This window comes from Dama dama, chromosome 11, assembly GCF_033118175.1.
Source record: "Dama dama isolate Ldn47 chromosome 11, ASM3311817v1, whole genome shotgun sequence".
Classification (NCBI taxonomy): Eukaryota; Metazoa; Chordata; class Mammalia; order Artiodactyla; family Cervidae; genus Dama; species Dama dama.
The window spans coordinates 54,442,937-54,464,352 of record NC_083691.1 but is presented as its reverse complement, the minus strand read 5'-3'; the positions used below and the strand labels follow the sequence as shown (position 1 = coordinate 54,464,352).

Sequence of the window (21,416 nt, the reverse complement as noted above, 5' to 3'; positions counted from 1 at the left end):
GAGGCTAAATGGGCTAATAAAAATCACTTATAGTGACTTTCACAATGTTTACCTTTGTTAAAAAGAAGCTATATGGCTTTCACATAGTTTGCCTGGGTTAAAAAGAAACCACTGATGCTAGAGTTTTATATACTTTGTCTCATCATACTATTTTTATGAAAAATTGCTGCTATAATATTCTGACATCACTTGGATAGGGAAACTCGCCCAGTTGTGTCTGATTCTTTGTGACTCCATGGACTGTACCCAGCAAGGCTCCTCTGTCCATGAAATTCTCCAGGCAAGAATACTGGAGTGGGTTGCCATTTCCTTCTCCAGGGGATCTTCCTGACCTAGGGATTGAACCCAGACCTCCTGCATTGCAGTCAGACGCTTTACCATCTGAGCCACCAGGGAGTAAGTCAACAGCAAAAATCATACATGTAGTGTTTAAATGTCATTTATTTTATAAACATTCTTAACAAAATTTTAAACAATTTTGTTGACACATAGTTGATTTAAAATGTGTTAGTTTCTGCTCCTCAGCAAAGTGATTCAGCTTTATACATATACATATATGTAAACATTCACATTCCCTTTTATATTCTTTCCCATTTTATGGTTTGCCACAGGATATTGAATATCGTTCCATGTACTATTCAGTAGGACCTTGTTTTTTATCTACACACATTATTCTTATTTAACCTTCACAGACAAATCCTTGAAGCAAGCTTTATCTCCACTTTAGCTGATTGACTCGATGATCCAAGAAGTGGAATAATCTACCTGCAGTTACAGAGCTCGAATTGGGGAGGTGTGTGATATTCTCCTGAAAGTTAAATAAGCGAGAAACTGAAGGCTGTGAATCAGCACATGAGTAGTGCTCAGTCACTCAGTTGTGTCCGACTCTTTTGCTGCCTTGTGGACTGCAGCCTGCCAGGCTCCTCTGTCCATGGGGATTCTCCAGGCAAGAATACTGGAGTGGGTTGCCATGCCCTCCTCCAGGGTATCTTCCCAACCCAGGGATTGAACCCAGGTCTCCTGCATTGCAGGCAGATTCTTTACCATCTGAGCCACCAGGGAAGCCCAAGAATACTGGAGTGGGTAGCCTATCCCTTCTCCAGGGGATCTTCCTAACTCGGGAATTGAACCAGGGTCTCCTGCATTGCAGGTGGATTCTTTACCAACTAAGCTTTCTTAAACCTAAAATGGCCCTTGGGAAGTGAGCTCTGGCAGCGGCTAGGCATTTAAACCCTTTGAGGCTGACAAGCAAAACCCTGACCTAGGCTTTTAAGAGCATTTCCCTCATTTTATGCAAGAAGGGTGTCAATTCAACCTGAATACATCTAGGGAAGACAGGCAGCTATGAGGATTCAGTCATTAAAATGAAATGATACTCTTTGGAATGTTATATTCCAAGATGACTTTTATTGGGAGTTCTAGAGGAGTGAATTTGAGGAAAATTCCCTTCTCTCACTCCTTGGACACCACTAGAGAAGGGGTGGGGGCCTGTGGGGCTGGGAAGATCCTGCAGAGCTAGCGGCTGTGTCTGGAGTGGAGGCAGCCCCAGGCTGTGAGCGGGTGGGGAAGGGAAGTGGGGATGGGTAGGTGGGTAGGAGGAGCTGCCCCTCAGAGCTCCCTGTGACGAGGGAGAGAGGAATCCCAGCTGTCTTCTTTTCTGTTACAACTGCCTCCGGCTCTGCAGCACAAGAGGAGGGAATCTTCTGGATCTTACTGCGGTTCAGAGACTTGTGGATGGATGTGGGGTTCACACAGCTCCCCTCAATAGTCTGAGAGCACGAGGAAGGGGACATGATGCCCCTCCCCCAGAGCTCTAAGTACAGACTCCAGGCATTAGAATCATGACCCTCTGATGTCATCGGTCACGAGAGTTCTCAAGCAGGCCATCTTCTCATTTGAGGCTGTCTGCTGGGCGCCAGCACACTTAGACATTGACAGATCCCCCCATTGCTGGAGGCTCTCAGGCTCTGAGTCATTTCTCAGCCACAATAAGAGGGGACAGATGGCCTTGGTTCCGAGGAGAGAGAAGAATGATTCAGTTCAGTTGACTTGAGTTGCTCAGTCGTGTAGGACTGTTTGTGACCCCATGGACTGCAGCACACCAGGCCTCCCTGTCCATCACCAACTCCCGGGGTTTACTCAAACTCATGTCCATTGAGTCGGTGATGCCATCCAACCATCTCATCCTCTGTCGTCCCCTTCTCCTCCCGCCTTCAATCTTTCCCAGCATCAGGATCTTTTCTTTTTTTTGGAGATGCTATTTTTTTTTTTTTTCCATTTATTTTTATTAGTTGGATGCTAATTACTTTACAATATTGTAGTGGTTTTTTTGAGCCAGTTCTTTACATTAGGTGGCCAAAGTATTAGTGTTTCAGCTTCAGCATCAGTCCTTCCGATGAATATTCAGGACTGATTTCCTTTAGGATGGACTGGTTGGGTCTCCTTGAAGTCCAAGGGACTCTCAAGAGTCTTCTCCAACACCACAGTTCAAAAGCATCAATTCTTAGGCCCTCAGCTTTCTTGACAGTCCAACTCTCACATCCATACATGACCACTGGAAAAACCATAGCCTTGACTAGACGGACCTTTGTTGGCAAAGTAATGTCTCTGCTTTTTAATGTACTCTCTAGGTTGGTCATAACCTTCCTTCCAAGGAGTAAGTGTCTTTTAATTTCATGGCTGCAATCACCATCTGCAGTGATTTTGGAGTCCCCCAGAATAAAGTCTGACACTGTTTCCACTGTTTCCCCATCTATTTGCCATGAAGTGATGGGACCAGATGCCATGATCTTAGTTTTCTGAATGTTGAGCTTTAAGCCAACTTTTTCACTCTCCTCTTTCACTTTCATCAAGAGGCTCTTTAGTTCTTCCCTTTCTGCCATAAGGGTGGTGTCATCTGCATATCTGAGGTTATTGATATTTCTCCCGGCAATCTTGATTCCAGCTTGTGCTTCTTTCAGCCCAGCGTTTCTCATGATAAACTCTGCATATAAGTTTAATAAGCAGGGTGACAATACACAGCCTTGATGTACTTCTTTTCCTATTTGGAACCAGTTGGCTGTACCATGTCCAGTTCTAACTGTTGCTTCTTGACCTGCATACAGATGTCTCAGGAGGCAGGTGAGGTGGTCTGGTATTCCCATCTCTTTCAGAATTTTCTAGTTTGTTGTGATCCACACAGTCAAAGGCTTTGGCACAGTCAATAAAGCAGAAGTAGATGTTTGTCTGGAGCTCTCTTGCTTTTTCAGTGATCCAACAGATGTTGGCAATTTGATCTCTTGTTCCTCTGCCTTTTCTAAATCCAGCTTGAACATCTGGAAGTTCACGGTTCACATACTGTTGAAGCCTGGCTTGGAGAATTTTGAGCATTACTCTGCTAGCATGTGAGATGAGTGCAATTGTGTGGTCCTTTGACCATTCTTTGGCATTGCCTTTCTTTGGGATTGTAATGAAACTGACCTTTTCCAGTCCTGTGGCCACTGCTGAGTTTTCCAAATTTGCTGGCATATTGACTGCAGCACTTTCACAGCATCATCTTTCAGCATTTGAAATAGCTCACCTGGAATTCCATCACCTCCACTAGGCCCACTTGACTTCATATTCCAGGATGTTTGGCTCTCGGTGAGTGATCACACCATCATAATTATCTGGGTCGTGAAGATCTTTTTTGTATGGTTCTTATGTGTATTCTTGCCACTTCTTCTTAATATCTTCTGCTTCTGTTAGGTCCATACTATTTCTGTTCTTTATTGTGCTCATCTATGCATGAAATATTCCCTTGGTATCTCTAATTTTCTTGAAGAATGATTAGATGATTAGAATTCATTAGAATTAGATGATTCATTAGAATGATTGGAGAGCAGAAAAGGAGTGCAGGGAAGTGAGACAGGGTGGGGATTGGGGACCCAGCAGTGGGAGGGATTTGAGTCCCAATCAGAAGGTGAGCAGAAGGGTGACTGGAGTCAGTCAGGACTCTGAAGAGAAGCGAGTAGAAGATGGTGGGAGGAGGGAGTGAAGAGGGGAAGAGGGATTAGGAGGAGTCATTCCTTTCAGCAAGAGGAGACCCATCACACCAGTAAAATCCTCTCAGGCTGGGGGTTCCCGGCCTGCAGCTTGTACCTCAGGCAGGTAGTGGGGGTTTGGTAGTTTGGTCGTCATGTAGAACTTGAAGTTTTTATCATAATCAATGTCCGAGTCTCCAAGGCGAATCAGCAGTCGTCCACCACTGATGAAAGTCTGTTTCAACAGGATGGGTTCCAGAGCTGGATCCAGGGTTTCTCTAAGCTTAAACATTAAAATAATAAAAAATATATTTTCAAAAGGCATTAAATTCACGGCAGCAACTTTTTCAAATTTCTTATTTAAACTTTACTCTGAACAGACAAATTTTCAGTGATCTTATGGATATTTCTTAAACTCCTCTCACTGCCTCTAACAGTGTACATTTTCCAGAGTTTGTTTCCTTGATACTCTAGAGATAAGAACATGGGAATGTCATATATTTATTTGGGCTAGATTTATACACAATTCATCAAGAGAAAGCAGCTAAGAAAGAAGAGAAAGTAGCTAAGAAAGAAGAATCCACAGGGTAGTCCTTGAACAGGTCCCAGACAAAGGAAACTCTGTTCACCTTCATGGTTTTTATAGGTCAGGAGCAGGCAAACTCCATTCTGCAGGCCAAATCTGGCCCAATGGGGCCTGTTTTTTTATAGCTCTTGAGCTAAGAATGGTTCTTACCTTTTTAAAGCATTGTAAAACAAATAAACAAAAACCCCAAAGTAAACAAAACAAAGAAGAGTATTTGTTCAGAGAATGTTTGTAGACAGATCATGCATACTAAGTTGCTTTAGTCATGCCTGACTCTGTGTGACCCTATGGACCACAGCCCACCAGGCTCCTCTGTCCAAGAGGATTCTCCAGGCAAGAATAGAGTATGTGACCTGAAAAACCCAAAATATCTGGTTCTTCACAGAAAGTTTGTAGATCTCTACTCTACATGAGAGTAATTTGTACCCCCCTCAAAGCAAATCTGATTGTTGGTAAGAACATGGACATGTAGACATTTCTAACAACCCTCATGATTAACATCTTTATATCAGCTTGTATGTAATGGGGGCCTGGGAGCTGCCAAAATTTGATGTAATTTATAGCTAACAAGACCTGGACTTCTTTGGTGGCTCAGGTGATAAAGAATCTGCCTGCAGTGTGGGAGACTTGGGTTCAATCCCTGGGTCAGGGAGATCCCCTGGAGAAGGGAATGACAACCCACTCCAGTATTCTTTCCTGGAAAATCCCATGGACAGAGGAGCCTGGGGGGCTACAGTCCCTGGGGTCACAAAGAATTGGACATGACTTAGAGACTAAACAACAACAATAGCTAATAAATCTATTTTAAATTGCGATGTGGTACCTGAGCATGCAATTTCTTAAAGCAAAAGTTTATAAGGTAAAAGTTTCCCTTACTACCCACAATACAATTTTGTGCCTTTATACTGTTTTTAATTTTTTTTTAATATTTATTTTTTTGGCTGCACTGGGTCTTAGTTGTAGCACATAGTCTTCTTCTTTTTTGTTGCAGCATATGGGATCTAGTTCCCCAACCAGGGATGGAACCCAGGTCCTCTACACTGGGAGCACAGAGTCTTAGCCACTGGACCACCAGGGAAGTCCCCAGTTTTGTGCTTTTTAAAGTCTATTCTATGACATGTCCCTCATGGAGGAAGTAGGTGAAGCTCCACTTGAGGATTAGTTGGCTACCTGTTCAACACTCTGTTTCCATTCCCTCTGATGATGTTTTCAGGTATTTCCTTAATTTTGTTAACATTTAAAAATCTGCATGACAAGGGAAGATAGGATTTCTTTCTACTAAGTGTGACACTGTGATACTTTTGGCACTAAAGTAGAGCTAGTTTTTCTTTTCTACTTTCATGTTGGCTTAACAGACTGAAGTAGTGTTTCTTGTAAGGTGTATGTAACCTACATTACCTTCGTGGCCTGAAGTATTGGGCTATCAAGCAGATTCTTTAGTGGACTGGATCTTTTGTCACTGAAGTGTTCTGAAGTATTAATATACACCTTGATATTTAAAAGAAAAATACTCATTAAAGCTGGGCTTCCCTGGTGACAGGGAAGGATCCACATGCAATGCAGGAGACGCAGGTTCAGTCCCTGGGTCAGGAAGATCTCCTGGAGAAGGAAATGGCAACCCACTCCAGTATTCTTGCCTGGGAAATCCCATGGACAGAGGAGCCTGGGGGGCTACAGTCCAAGGGGTCACAAAAGAGTCAGACAGGACTAAGTGATTAAATAAGAACAACGACAACTTGTTAAAGTGACTTTCATCTTCTGGAATCTACTTTTTTAACCTCCCATCCCCTGTAGGGATCAAGTGCATGTGCCAAGTCTCTAGAAATTAGTATGTTAAACTGAACCAACTTGATGGAAATAACTACCCATAGGGCTTGTTTTCCAAAGAAAAGTATTTTTTAGAGTGGCACGTTTATAAGTCTAACTAGGAATGTTGGAAAGCCATTTGAAAAGTAACTCAGAGCAAGTTTTGTGAATGTAGTGCTTAAACCACATTCCAGCTTTAAAAGTCGTAACAAGTGCAGATGAATTAAAAATACATAAAAATCTATTCTATCTCATTAAAAGATAGTGATTGAGATTGGTTAACTCTATTTCACACCCATGAATGGGTGGAGGCAAAATTTCAAAATACCACCCCACAAATGTAGAAAGCAGTTAGGTGTATAATCTGAGTGACACCAACTCACAGAAAGCAAGAGAGGCTCCCTGCCAAAGATTTTTGGAGATCTCACCCTCTCCCATAACTTCAGGGTTTAAATAGGGGCCTGGGACACATTACAGAACCTTGCCCATTTTGGTCAAGGTCACAGCCACACATAGAGGATTCCTCTGCTCTTTGGAGCTCAGACTGGGAGCCTGGTAACTTGCTGTGGATTTTCAAGACAATCAAGGCTGCTCAGATGGTTTACTTCACATTTCTGCGCCTCAGATTCCTCACTGGTAAAATGGGATAACAGTAGTAACCACTTTGTAAGGTACAGTGTGGATTAAAGAGTTCATACACATTAAACACCAACACCAGAGTCTGGTGTGTAGGAAGCATTCAGTGAGTGATGCGTGCGTGTAAGTTACTTCAGTCGTGTTCGACTCTTTGCAACCCTATAGACTGTAGCCTGTCAGGCTCCTCTGTCCATGGAATTCTCCAGGCAAGAATACTGGAATGGGTTGCCATGCTCTCCTCCAGGGGACCAAACCCACATCTCTTGTGTGTCCTGCATTGCAGATGGATTCTTTATTGCTGAGCCACTGGGGAAGCCCATCAGTGAGTGGCAGCTGTTTCTAATATTAGCTGCACCATGCCAGGGTTGCGGCTAAGCTGCCCCAGGTCCTTGGTCTGTTCTGAGCTTCTCACCATTCTGCTGCTGCAGAGATCCTTCTAGACCCAGTTACGCTGAGACTAAGCTCACGGTGTTCATTTACTCATTCTTCTCTTATACAACTAGTGTGGGAAATTAAGTAAATAAACTACAATTGTTACCCAGTTTCTTTTGTGTCCAAGGCTGCTGTCCATGCTGCCCTCTTTGCCTGGAAAGCCCATCTTTCTGAGTTCCCATGGTGAACTCATCATACAGGTCACAGCTTAAATGTTACCATTAGTAACCATGACGGTAGTCAGCTCTCCCCACCCCACCTCCTTATTAGCTAAGTCAGCACTCGGTTTATCTCTTCGAAGTCCCTCTTTGTCTCCTTCTGTCTCATTTTCTCTCTCTTTTTTCTGTTTATTGTCTCTGTCCCCAACTAGATAGTCAACTTATTAAGGGCAAAAACCATCTTTGTATTGTTTGCCATTGATTCTCAAACAGTGTGTGTTGAATGAATGAACAGTTTCAAAAACATCCACTCTTGGAGTGATTTGATTCTGAAGAAATAAAGCACAAAGACTTAACAAATATATACTTTTTTAAAAAAATGAAAGTTTGTATCATACCACTTAATCGAATTCTAACTTTGTGTCTAAGTGGAAAATAATATTTATACTTATTGGGGTGTTTTACTGGCTTCACCTCACTGGTGCAAGGAGATATGCCCTAATGAAGTTGCTGCTTTGAATTTCTGGGGCTGTTAATGATCAAGAGTCACACGAGGCCTGAGAATCAGCAGTGTTAGAAGAGAGTGACCATCTCACTCAACACCAAAGCAGTGTCTTCCAAAAACTGGTTCAGTGACAGATCATTCCCCATATGAGAGTGTATTGTTTAAGGAGCAAAGCAATTGGTTTGACCAGTTAGAAAAGGGAGCTGACTGGTGTCTTTGTCATAATGTAGGCATTACCTGTACAGGATTTCAGCTATGGTCTGAAGGTTGGAAACTAACACAAGGGAAAAAAAAGTGAAAAAGCAAACCTCTTCCAGTAAGACGGGTAAACCAAGTCGGATCGCATTTTCAAGAGTGCGTAAGAAATTACTATCTGTGAGCTTAATGATCTTTAAACCATTTTTGCTTTCTTTGTTTCTTATCCAGCGGTTTGCCTGTATAAGAAAGCACAGAGTAGGACATTTCAGTTTGTAAAAATGTGAAAGTTCTTAAAGTTTAAAAATTATGTTCAATCTAGAAACAAGTTTGAAAGATTTTACACAGCAAAGGAAATATTTTTGTTTAATGCTTTCATTCATTAAACAAAATGAAAAGACAACCCTCAGAATGGGAGAAAATATGTGCAGATGAAGCAACCAACAATGAATTATCTCCAAAATATATAAACAGCTCATGCAGCTCAATATCAAGAAAAAAACAGACAATCCAATCAAAATATGGGTGGAAGATACAGCATTTCTCCAAAGAAGATATCAGTTCAGTTTAGTTCAGTTCAGTCGCTCAGTCATGTCCAACTCTTTGCGACCCCATGAATCACAGCACGCCAGGCCTCCCTGTCCATCACCAACTCCCAGAGTTTACCCAAACTCATGTCCATCGAGTCAGTGATGCCATCCAGCCATCTCATCCTCTGTCGTCCCCTTCTCCTCCTGCCCCCAATCCCTCCCAGCATCAGGGTCTTTTCCAATGAGTCAACTCTTTGCATGGGGTGGCCAAAGTATTGGAGTTTCAGCTTCAGTATCAGTCCTTCCAATGAACATCCATACAGATGGATAAAAATACACATGAAAAGATTCTCAATATCACTAATTATTAGAGAAATGCAAATCAAAACTACAATGAGGTATCACTTCACACACTTCAGAATGACTATCATCAAAAAAATCTACAAACAATAAATGCTGGAGAGGGTATGGATAAAAGGGAACCCTCCCACTGATAGTGGGAATGTAAGCTGGTAAAGCCACTATGGAGAATAGTCTGGAGGTTTCTTAAAAAACTAAAAATAGAGTTGTCATATGATCCAATGACAATCCTACGCCTGGGCATATATCTGGAGAAAAACGATAATTCTAAAATATATCAATGTATGAATCCCAGTGTTCTTGGCAGCACTATTTACAATTGCCAAGACACGGAAGCAAACTAAATTTCCATCACAGAGGAATGAAAAAAAGATGTGGTACACCTATACAATGGAATATTATTCAGCCAAAAAAAGAACAAAATAATGCTACTTGCAGCAACATGGATAAATATAAAGATTGCCATACTGAGTGAAGTAGGTCAGAGACAAACATCATATGATACCATTTATATGTGGAATATAAAACAAAAGGGTACTAATGAACTTATTTAGAAAACAGAAATAGAATTACAGATTTAGAAAACAAACATGGTTACCAGAGAGTAAGTGAAAGTGAAAGTGAATTCCCTGTTGTGTCTGACTCTTTGCGACCCCATGGACTGCAGCCTGCCAGGCTCCTTCATCCATAGGATTTTCCAGGCAAGAGTACTGGAGTGGATTGCCATTTACTTCTCCAAGAAAGTAAGTAGGGGAGGGATAAATCAGAAGATTGGGATTGACATATACACACTGCTATATATAAAATAGATCACTAATAAGAACCTACTGTATAGCACAGGGAAGTCTACTCAGTACTCTGCAATGGCCTATATGGTAAAAGAATCTTAAAAGGAGTGAATATATAACAGATTCCCACTTGAAACTAATACAACTTTGTAAGTCAATTATACTCTGATTTTAAAAAAAGATAAAAGAAAAATCACTCCCCTTGAAAATAAAAACACCTTTTAATTCTAATGTTTGTGATTCTTTTTTGCTGTTGTTCAAACTTGGGACAAATAAAGATTTTTTTTTTTTTACCATCTAGGTTAAAAAAAAAGTTCACACAAGGTGTTCAAGATCCAGCTATGAAAATAAAGCTAACACAAGGTGTTCAAGGTTGTTTCCCTTGCTTTCAAATTGACTCCATTTTCTAAACCCCATTTAGAACATGATGAGATGGTTAGATAGCACCACTGACTCAATGGACATGAATCTGAGAAAGCTCTGGGAGATAACGAAGGACAGGGGAAGCCTGGCGTGCTGCAGTTCATTGGGTTGCAAAGAGTCAGACACGATTTAACGATGAAACAACAACCATTTAGAACAACTGATCCAAGGACTTAGGAGTCAGATAACGGAATTCAGTAAATTCCAGGAAAGCCGGCCCCAAATTCATCACGTGAAAGTGAAAGTGTTAGTTGCTCAGTCGTGTCCGACTCCTTGCAACCCCAAGGACTGTAGCCCACCAGGCTCCTCTGTCCATGGAATTCTCCAGGCAAGAATACTGGGGTGGGTAACCATTCCCTTCCTGACCCAGGGATAGAACATGGGTCTTCTGCATTGCAGGAAGATACTTTACCACTAGCACCAAATTCATCATACCCTGAACTCCTCAGAACTCCTCATCATTCTGACTCCTCAAAACTCTTAAGGACAAGGACTATACAGGAATGAATTTCTGCTCCCATAGAAAACAGAAAACAAGCGGTCAACTCTCTAAATAAAACCAACCAAAATCAAATGTGCAGAACACTTGGACTCTTCCCTTTTTACTTTCTCCATAAGTTGAGGGATGTAAGCTAGAGGACATCTTGATGGCCTTATAGGTTTATGTCCAAGATCTTACAAGTACATTGAAGTCTTTTAGACTTTTAGAATTTGTAATAGAATGATATTAAGCAGAGTTAACAGGCTGCTGTTCATCTGGAGCACTGGTTACACACCTGATCTTGGGGATCAATCATCAAAGGCCACCTTCTGCCTTGAGTAACCAGAATGCCATTTTCCGTTGATATCAAGTCCCGGGGCAGCCCATCTGTGTTCCACTGCCGGATTTCATAGGGATCACCGAGAGTGTTAATGAGACTGAAGTCGGGATTGATTGGGATCTCCAGAGACTGACAGTCCTGGATCCAATACTCTATAAGCTGTGGAAGGAAAAAAGCTTACTTGTAAATGAGTTAGGAACACTTAGTAAGTGAGGATCCACACAACAAATCCTACCAGGCTCCACAGGCATCCTGGAATCAGAGCCCAGGACATAAGAAGTAGACAAAGAATTAGGAGATCCGGGGGCTAGAACTACACCATTAGCTAGGTGTGACTTTGGGCATGTCATACATGCTGTTGGGATCCCAGGTTTCTCAAGTATAAAACACAGGGGTTGTCATGGTAATCTTCACTCTGGGGAGAGTCTGAGACCACGTGGAGAAGTTGGGGGTTCCCACAATGACTTTGGGTGATCCGGGAATTAGCAGATGAGGCAGAAGGCTGTTAGCATTCACCTCCTTCAATGAGTGGTGCAGACATGCACAACAGGGACCTGTCTCTCCCAACAGCAGTCTTGGCCACCCTTGCTTGATTAGAATCAGTTGACCCCTGAGCTCCTGGAGGGTCTCTATGAGTCTTACGCCAACTAGGTTTTAGAACTCAAGTCAGGGCAAAACATTTTTTGAAAGGCATTTCATGAAAGTGTTTTGCAATTATCTCCAAATAATCCCTGCTCTTTCCCATTGCTGAGCCTCTGTAGCAGCTTCGCCAATTCAGAACACTTCATCCTGGCTGAATTTGATGCCACTTCTGGTCCTAGGGGTGGGAGACTCCCTGTCTCTTTTTCTTCTCCCGGTTGCTATGTTGTGTAAGCAAAGCTGTGAGTAACTTTCTAAGGCAGAAGAGGAAAAGGAGGACTGTGTTAAGGAAAGCCTAGGGGTACAGGGGAGTCCCTTGGACTGCAAGGAGATCAACCTAGTCAATTCTAAAGGAAATCAACTCTGAATATTCAATGAAAGGAATATTGAAGCTGAAGCTCCAATACTTTGGCCACTTGATGGGAAGAACTGACTCACTGGAAAAGACCCTGATGCTGGGAAAGATTGAAGGCAGGAGGAGAAGGGGGTGACGGAGGATGAGATGGTTGGATGGCATCACCAACTCAATGGACATGAGTTTGAGTAAACTCAGGGAGATGGTGAGGGACAGGGAAGCTTGGTGTGCTGCAGTTAATGGGGTAGCAAAGTGTCAGACATGACTTAGTGACTGAACAACAACAATAGGGGAGGTGGTGGGTAGTGGAATGTAGACCTAAATTTCCATCATGGAGAACCTCCCTCTAAACTGAGAAAAATGACGCACACATCCTGCCTCCCCCAGTATCAGCTGCTTCTCAGTCCTCATAGGAAGCACGTTTGCTCACCAATTGCCTGTACTGGGCTGTGAAGGCCCCGTAGTAGGCCACACAAGCTGCTGCTATGAACACATTCCCAACGATATTCGATATCTCCTCGTTGAATTTCTGGATGCTTTCTTCCCATCGGACTTGCTCGTCTCCTAATGCAGCCGTCAGCTTTCCAGCACGTACCAGACGTGCTTTGGTCAGTGCCATCGTCTTTGCTAGAAAATCGAACGAAAATCAGGTTATGTCATTCAGTATTTTCCTACAGTATGAGAAGTTTATTCATCTGCTTCTGCTTATAGCAGAATGAGCATTATTTGGTTAATGATGTCAGTATATCTCTAGGAAACCTCAGGCCAATTTAGCCCAAGTTCTCATTTCAGAGCCACGTCCAAGTTCTTTGAATTGCCTATGCAGAGAGTTCCTTTCATTTTATTTTAAATTAATTAATTTTAAATTGGAGTATAGTTGTCTTACACAGCTGTGTCCGTTTCTGCTGTACCACAGAGTGAATCAACCATATATATAAATATATCCCATCCTTTTTGGATCGCCTTCCCTTTTAGGTGACCACAGAGCACTGAGTTCCCTGTGCTATACAGTAGGTTCTCCTGGGTAATCTATTTTATGGGGGCTTCCCTGGTGTCTCAGACAGTAAAGAATCTGCCTGCAATGCAAAAGACCTGGGTTGGATCCCTGGGTCAGGAAGCTCGTCTGGAGAAGGAAATGGCAACCCCCTCCAGTATTCTTGCCTGAAGAATTCCATAGACAGAGGAGTCCAGTGGGCTATAGTCAATGGTGTCCCAAAGAACCTGACATGAATTTATACATAGTATCAACAGCGTGTATATGTCAATCCCAATTTTTCAATTCATCCTACCACTTGGTATCCGTATGTTTGTTCTTCACGTCTGTGACAGAGAGCTCCTTTTTGATAACTCCTTTCTTCTGACTGAAGACAGAACTTTCTTCCTGCCCCCGAAGTATTTATTTCCTGGATCAAATTCATGTGCTGCTCTGTCTCATTCAGACATAGAAGTTGAATACATACAATATATTCAGTTCTTCTCATGTTATACTTGAAGGTTAAAACCATCCATCTAATGCAAATATGCCCATATATTGGATGGAAGCTGAGATTCGACTGCCTGAAAACACTGTCTCCTTTGGAAAATCTGGCATTTCCTAACCAACACAAATTTTATGAGTTACTTACCCAGACTTTCTTTCTCATTCACACCTTTGTCATATTCATCTTGTAAGGCTTGTATTTGTTCTTCCACTTGTCTTAGTAATGCTTGCTTTTCTCTCAAAGTAGCCATAGTGATATCAAGTTCAGCCTAATAAAATCAAGTAAATATTTTAAGAATAAGCTTCAAAGAGGGTTGAATTTTCCCATTTATAATGGGCTATTTTTTTAAAAATCAGATTTACTTTCTCCCCAAAAGATTTTGATACGATATACAAAATTAAACCAAATATAAAATAGAATAAAATATAAGAGCAGGACCAAACAGAACAAAACAAAGCCCAGTGAATCATAGAAAGATCAGCAAAACAGATGTACGAAGCATTTGGAGGTGAATTAGTTACTACAATGAACTATTAACTTTAAATGATAAAACAGGGCTTCCTTGTAACTCTGGAGCCAGGGAGTTGTACCTACTGAGCCCATGTGCTGCAACTACTGAAGGCCATGAGCCCTAGAGCCCATGCTTCATGACAAGAGAAGCCACTGCAGTGAGAAGCCTGTGCACTGCAACTAGAGAGTAGACCCTGCTCACCACAGCTAGAGAAAAGGCCTGAGAAGCAATGGTGACTCAGTGCAGCCAAAAGTAAATATTTTAAAAATGATCAAACAAATGAAATACTCATGCAATAGTGAAAACTAATCTTTCCTAACTAGTTCTCTAGAGCAGAGACCTGCAACTATGGCTTGCAGGCCAAATCCAGCCTGCTACCTATTTTTGTGTGGTTACAGTTTTAAATGGTTAGGGGAAAAAAAACCAAAGGAATAATATTTCATAACACATGATACTTGTATGAAATTTGAATTTCAATGACCATAAATTAAGTTATATTGAAACACAGCCACACTTATCCATGTGTGAATCTTTGTTTTCTTATTTATTTGGCTATGCTGTGTCATAGTTGTGGCATGTGGGATCTTTAGTTGAGGCATATAAACTCTCAGTTGCAGCATGTGAGATCTGGTTCCCCAGTCAGGGATCAAACCGGGCCCACAGTATTGTGAACATGAAATAACAATCTCTGCTAGCTATTTTGGGCTTCCCTGATGGCTCAGATGGTAAAGAATCTGCCTGTAATGCAGGAGACCAGGTTCAACTGCTCAGTTGAGAAGATCCCCTATAGAAGGGAATGGCGACCTACTCCAGTATTCTTGCCTGGAGAATTCCATGGACAGAGGAGCCTAGTGGGCTAGAGTCCATGAGGTCACAAAGAGTCAGGCACGACTGAGCGACTAACACTTTTGTGAAAATGAAAAATAATCTTCAAGAGGATGCTTACTATCTATATTGCATAGGGTCTCAGTGGCACCACACAAGAAGCTTGAATGTCTGATGATCATGGTCACTGATTCTATAAAATATCACAACCCAGACAATATACCTGTGCAGCACGGAGTTTCTGTCTCTTTGGCTCGACTTCTTTGACAACTCGAGAATACAAATCCATGGCTCTTACCCACATGCACATGGATTTACATGCTTTGGATACTTTCTCAACTTTTTCAGGCACAAAATCAGGATTATTAATATATTTTTGAAGTTTTGCCAGGATTTGAGGCTTAATATTTTCCTTATCATATTCGAAAAGTCTTCTTAGAAAGTTAGAGTCACCAAGAAGTTGCTTTGCTGTTGGCCAATCAGGTCTAAAAGACACAAATGGTAAGTTAATAGCATTGTAATAAAGGAATGTGACAACAAAAGAAATGTATTCCTTTGAGAACATTAAGATATTATTCTACAGATTAAAAAAAGACTTTATGTCAATTACACATGATTTCATGGAATTGGACTGCAAGGAGATCAAACCAGTCAACCCTAAAGGAAATCAATCTTCAATATTCATTGGAAAGACTGATGCTGAAGCTCCAATACTTTAGTCACCTGATGCAAAGAGCCAGTCCATTGAAAAAGACCCTGATTCTGGGAAAGACTGAGAGCAAGAGGAGAAGGGGATGACAGGATGAGATGGTTGTGGATGGCATCACCAACTCAGTGGACTTGAGTTTGAGCAAACTCTGGGAGATAGTGAGGGACACGGAAGCCTGGCGTGCTGCAGTCCATGGGGTTGCAAAGAGTTGGACACTACCTAGTGACTGAACAACAACAGTGTCAACTGTCTATGTCATTAGTTATATAACTAGTTTAACTTGCTCTGAATCTTCCTATTATAAAGGAAATACAACACAATTTACTGAGAGCATTTTGCTAGACTTTAAGACACCATGAGTTACTACTTTTGTTTTCTAGGCATACATTTATGCTATTTACTTTCATAGTGTGTATAGCTACTGTTTTTTCTTTTTAATGTTTACAATGATGTTTCTGAAAATGTTCTTATTTACTGGTTGAACGTGTTAGGCGCTCAGTTGTGTATGACTCTTTGCGACCCCATGGACTGTAGCCCACCAGGCTCCTCTGTTCATGGAATTCTCCAGGCAAGAATACTGGAGTAGGTTGCCATTTCCTCCTCCACAGGACCTTCCTGGCCCAGGGATCAAATGCAGGTCTCCTGCATTGCAGGCTATCTGAGCCACCAGGGAAGCCCCATTTATTGGTTGAGCTATAGTTATAAAAACTTACTTTGTTTGTATCTAACTGACTTGCAAAATTTGTAGAATGACCTTTATGTTAATTTCCACCCAAAATGAGTTTTGTTTTAGTGCTACTATTACTATTGTCATTTCTAAGCAAGAGAGAAAATTGAATATAGTCTAAAGAATGTAGGGCAAAACCTACAATGTTGTAAAGTAAAATAAATAAATAAATAAATAAAATTAAAAAAATAAAAATACAGTATGCAGAGTCTTTAAAACAAACAAAAAAAGAAGCTATAAGGATAGGTGTTTAATGATGTCCAATCTGTGTGTCACTTATAATTAAAAAAAAAAAAATGCTATTGGGACTTCCCTGGTGGTCCAGTGGTTGGAAATCTGCCTGCCAATGAAGGGAACATGGTCTGGGCAAATTCTATGTGCCGTGGGCCAGCTAAGATGGAGCCCACAACTACTGAAGTCTGCCTGCTCTAGAGCTTGTGCTGTGCATCAAGGAAAGGCCCTGCAATGGGAAGCCGGCTATAACGGAGCTGGAGAGCAGCCCATGCTCACCACAACTAGAGAAAGCCCGCGTAGCAATGAATACCAAGTAGCCAAAAATAAAAATAAATTAATTAATTAAAAAAATACTATTAAAGCACCAATCAGTTTGTTGGATGACTGATCGAATCAATGAGAGGGTGGAGAAAAGAATGAAAACATGTAAATGAGAATGAAGGAAAAAAGCAAAGAAATTCCACCAGGCATTTTGTATTGGGTGATTGTGAGGCACTCACTTGGCATTCAAAAGAATGGAGATGGCTTCCATCACGGTCATGACCATATCTGGGGGCTTTGTGAAAACTCTGATTTCAGATATATCCGCTTTATCTAAGGAATCCAACGCTCTGTTAGCAGCCTCGAGGGCAGGGAGCGCTTCTTCAAGATCCCGCTGAGCATCGTCAGCTATGGCTTGAGTCTCTTCGGCTTTCACTTTTGCTATTGCTTCATCTTCTTGCACAACGCTACGAACCTAATCATTGAAACATGACTGCTCAAGTGATCTCAGTATTTGAATTTCAATGTTTAAAAACAAAGTGAATAATGGATAACCAATAAGGATCTATTGTATAGCACAAGGAACTCTGTTCAATGTTATGTGGCAGCCTGAATGGGAGGTGGGTTTGGGGGAGAATGAATATATGTATATTTATGGCTGAAACTATTACAACATTATTTCTTAATTGACTATACTCCAAAACTAAATGAAAAGTTTCAAAACTAAAAAAAAAAAAACAAAACAAAGCGAATAATAGTGAGTTACATTTACCCCTTTGAATCAGACCAATGATGAAAGAAGATTAGGTATACTGCATTTTATACTGTTCTTTGTCCATCTCATGCCATGATGATAAAATAATGGAGACAGAGTTATAAGAACAAATAATTAATTCATTCTTGGGAGAAGATTGGATGCTTTATATTTGTAGCTTGTACTTTTCTTACAGCTTTCTCTGTCCCATTCATTGCATTTCCTCATTCTCAGGGAGAGAGCCAGGATTAAAAGCATGGCTAAACTGATCTACCAGTTCATTGTTTTAACAACATATTTAAATTAAATTTAATAACATATCAAAAAAGTCCAATTCTTTATCATTGTGTGTAAGGGATCAGCTGGTGGTCAAAGCGTCCTCACCCACTGTCAGGTGATGCTGCATACCTGATCCGCATTTTCTTGATCCTCTGCCAATTTGTCCATCAGGGCTTCAACATCTTGTGATTTTGTTAAAAGGACAGGTTCTAAAGCTGAAAGATCTAATTTCATTTTATCTACTAGTACATTTGTTTCTAATAGCTTGGTGAGGCCATTCTTCACCCGTTCACGTGCCTAAATGACAAAGAAAATAACTATTACTTTTTGAGTATTATGATAAACCATGAGTTTATTGGTATCTCTCTCTGATTTATGTACAAGAATTTTGCACTGGCAGAATTAGTGAATCAGTTTATAATACTTAACACTGAACGTACAGGAACACATGGCCCTGAAGTTCACCACAGTGGGTTTGGATCCCTGGCCCCTGGCCACGGGAGTAGGGCATCACTGAGGGATCACACTGTAATTTTTAGCTCCTGTGGTAGCTTGGTAGCATGGTGAATGAATGAGGGACAAGTTCAGATAGAAATTCCTGGAGTCCACAGCTCTGGGAGCTTGTTTCCTTAGGATGGACCAGCAGGGCTGAGGCCCACTGCAGACAGTGTCCCAGATACTCATCTCTGGTTGCTGATGTGTCCGCAGGGTTAGGAAACCCTTGACTAGGATCAAAGGGCAGTATTTGGTAAAGAAGGCACCTGGGAATAACTTTTTTGAGGATGAGACAGAAAATGTGGCTCAAATAGGCTGGTTTCAAAAATATCTGCTACATTATTTTACTAGGCATACATTTACCAGGTAATATCCACTGAAGAACATTAAAAATATCTAAATGATAAATGATTCCACTTTTGTTATTTAAAATATTGAAAATTTTAGGTCATGTTAATAGCTTAATGATGATTACCATGATGACGATGTAGTAGGCAGTCACTATTCTGAGCACTTGTTTGTATCAGATCATATTCCAAGCACTTCACAAACAGTACCTTATTTAAATTCTACAACAATCCAAGAGGTAGATACAGATTTTTAAAAACCTTACTTTATACTAACATTGGAGTAGTTACAAAACCGGCTCAAAGAGGTGCAGGAAGAAAGAGTCAGCATAAAGGTGCTACCTGGTCTGCCTGACACCAGAGTTCTTGCTCTGAATGGGAATCACTGACAGGTAAGACAGCCAAACTCTCATCTCCATTACTAAACCAAAAGTTTCCCTTCTTACTAAGCACTGCAGAGGTGGCTAGATATGGGCTTAACTTTAATTCTGTTACAATGTCCATATCACATCCCCGAGTCAAGGACACTTATGTAAATGATAGAAGACAAAATATCAAGGAAGGGCAAGGCCTCTAACCCACCAGCACAATATACTTTTTGGTCATATTGTAGGTTGTCAAGGGCATGTTAGGATGGAGAGATGTCCAACAGGCAAGATGGCACATAGATCTTCCACACATTCTGGTAAATGTTTTGCGACCAAGCAAAAAAAAAATTTTGTATTTAAATTAATAATATTAAACTTACAGAAACCAACTGCTTCCTCTTTTCAGTCAGCATAGATAGGTAGAGATTGATGAGTTCCAAGTAGGAGGTGGGTGTTGTGTAGTACCGTCTCCGGAGCTCTGCATAATAGCGTTCTGCCATATTGGAGACACTCAGGTGGACATTCACACACATGAGGGAAAGCTTTTCTTTCAGTTCTTCATTTACAGCATCAACATTTGAGAAAAACGTCTTTGAAACAGAAAGAAGTGCTTCTCTGGGCCACTGTAAATAAAGATATGATTTGGAAAGTCAGTTGCTCATTTCCATAATGCATGGTTTAACTACTAAGAGAAATGCATTTCTCTGCAACTCTTCCTCACTTTGGCCCCCCTTCACTGTAACTCCTACTTGTGTCCATGATGTTTCATGAACTGAATGGCTGTGTTCATTAGATGGAGGTCTGGGTTTGCATTTGCTGACCCCAGCACAGTGTCTGCTACACAGAAGTTATTCAATAACTACTATTGGTTGAATGAATAAGTTAGTCAGTTCAGTCACTCAGTTGTGTCCAAGTCCTTGTGACTCCATGGACTGCAGCACGCCAGGCATCTTTGTCTATCACCAGCTCCCAGAGCATACTCAAACTCATGTCCATTGAGTCAGTGATGCCATCCAACCATCTCATCATCTGTTATTCCCTTCTTCTCCCACATTCAATCTTTCCTAGCATCAGGGTCTTTTCAAATGAGTCAGTTCTTCAAATCAGGTGGCCAAAGTATTGGAGCTTCAACTTCAGCATTAGTCCTTCTAATGAATATTCAGGACTGATTTCCTTTAGGATGGACTGGTTGGATCTCTTTGAAGTCCAAGGGACTCTCAAGAGTCTTCTCCAACACCACAGTTCAAAAGCATCAATTCTTCAGCGTTCAGCTTTCTTTATAGTCCAACTCTCACATTCATATGTGACTACTGGAAAAACCAAAGCTTTGACTAGACAGACCTTTGTTGGCAAAGTAATATCTCTGCTTTTTAATATGCTGTCTAGGTTGGTTGAATGAATGTCTAGGTTGAATGAATAAACGTGGCTGTTTTTAATTTCATAACTAAAGTAACGTACATTACAAGGATCTCATGTCCTCACTCTGTCTATTATACAATTTGAACTTGGTATAATCATTGTCCCGTTCACCTCAACTCATTTGCTTCTCTCCTGACTCTGAGCTCACCTGAATGTCAGTCAAATGCAACTCTCTGTTACCCCATGTCTACAATCCTGCAGCTAGTACAGCTAGAGAAAAACCCATAGCTGTGCTAACTGGTCTCATTGTCAATTCACAACAACTAGCTCAAGTGAGTGTTCAGTGCAGCCCAGAAAAACTTCTGTGTTGTCTCACCCATCACTTCTGTATCCCCCCGAGTATTTCACACCCTGTGTTACTTCCTAAGACTGTTAACACTTCCTCTCTCCTCTTCACCATTCATGACTTTGCTTCCCACATCATTAATAAAATAGAAGCAATGCAAATAGAACTTCAGTGAGCTTTCACCCTGTCTTCCCCTCTACCTGCATTTTATGCTCTGGGGTGAGTTGTACATGCTCCCTGCCCAGGTCAGCCCCTTCACTGGGAACTCCCTCCCATCCCTTCTTGCCTGTTCAGTCACATTGGTCCAGCAATGCCTAACTCTGTCTGCTGCACCATCAATATAATTCTGTTTTCTGAATGATTTCCATCAGCTCACGTGCGTTGCTTGTGTTCCCCACTTAAAAATACTTCTCTCTTGACCTCGCATACCCCTCTAGCTATTACCCATCTCTTGGTACTCCTTTGGGGCAAAACTCCTTGAAAGA

General features: G+C 41.3%; 1 protein-coding gene across 1 annotated transcript in view; it reads right to left on the bottom strand.

Annotated features, from left to right (window-relative positions):
- DNAH6 (dynein axonemal heavy chain 6) overlaps positions 1 to 21,416 on the bottom strand; it is a 270,144-nt gene that overhangs the window by 80,483 nt on the left and 168,245 nt on the right. Inside the window, exons 48-56 of the mRNA XM_061155236.1 lie at positions 19,607 to 19,849; positions 18,146 to 18,313; positions 17,223 to 17,458; positions 15,276 to 15,537; positions 13,861 to 13,984; positions 12,666 to 12,862; positions 11,197 to 11,400; positions 8,433 to 8,558; positions 4,120 to 4,284 (exon numbers count right to left, since the gene is read on the bottom strand). Of these exons, the coding sequence (XP_061011219.1) occupies positions 4,120 to 4,284; positions 8,433 to 8,558; positions 11,197 to 11,400; positions 12,666 to 12,862; positions 13,861 to 13,984; positions 15,276 to 15,537; positions 17,223 to 17,458; positions 18,146 to 18,313; positions 19,607 to 19,849 (1,725 nt within the window). The remainder of the gene's footprint in view (positions 1 to 4,119; positions 4,285 to 8,432; positions 8,559 to 11,196; positions 11,401 to 12,665; positions 12,863 to 13,860; positions 13,985 to 15,275; positions 15,538 to 17,222; positions 17,459 to 18,145; positions 18,314 to 19,606; positions 19,850 to 21,416) is intronic.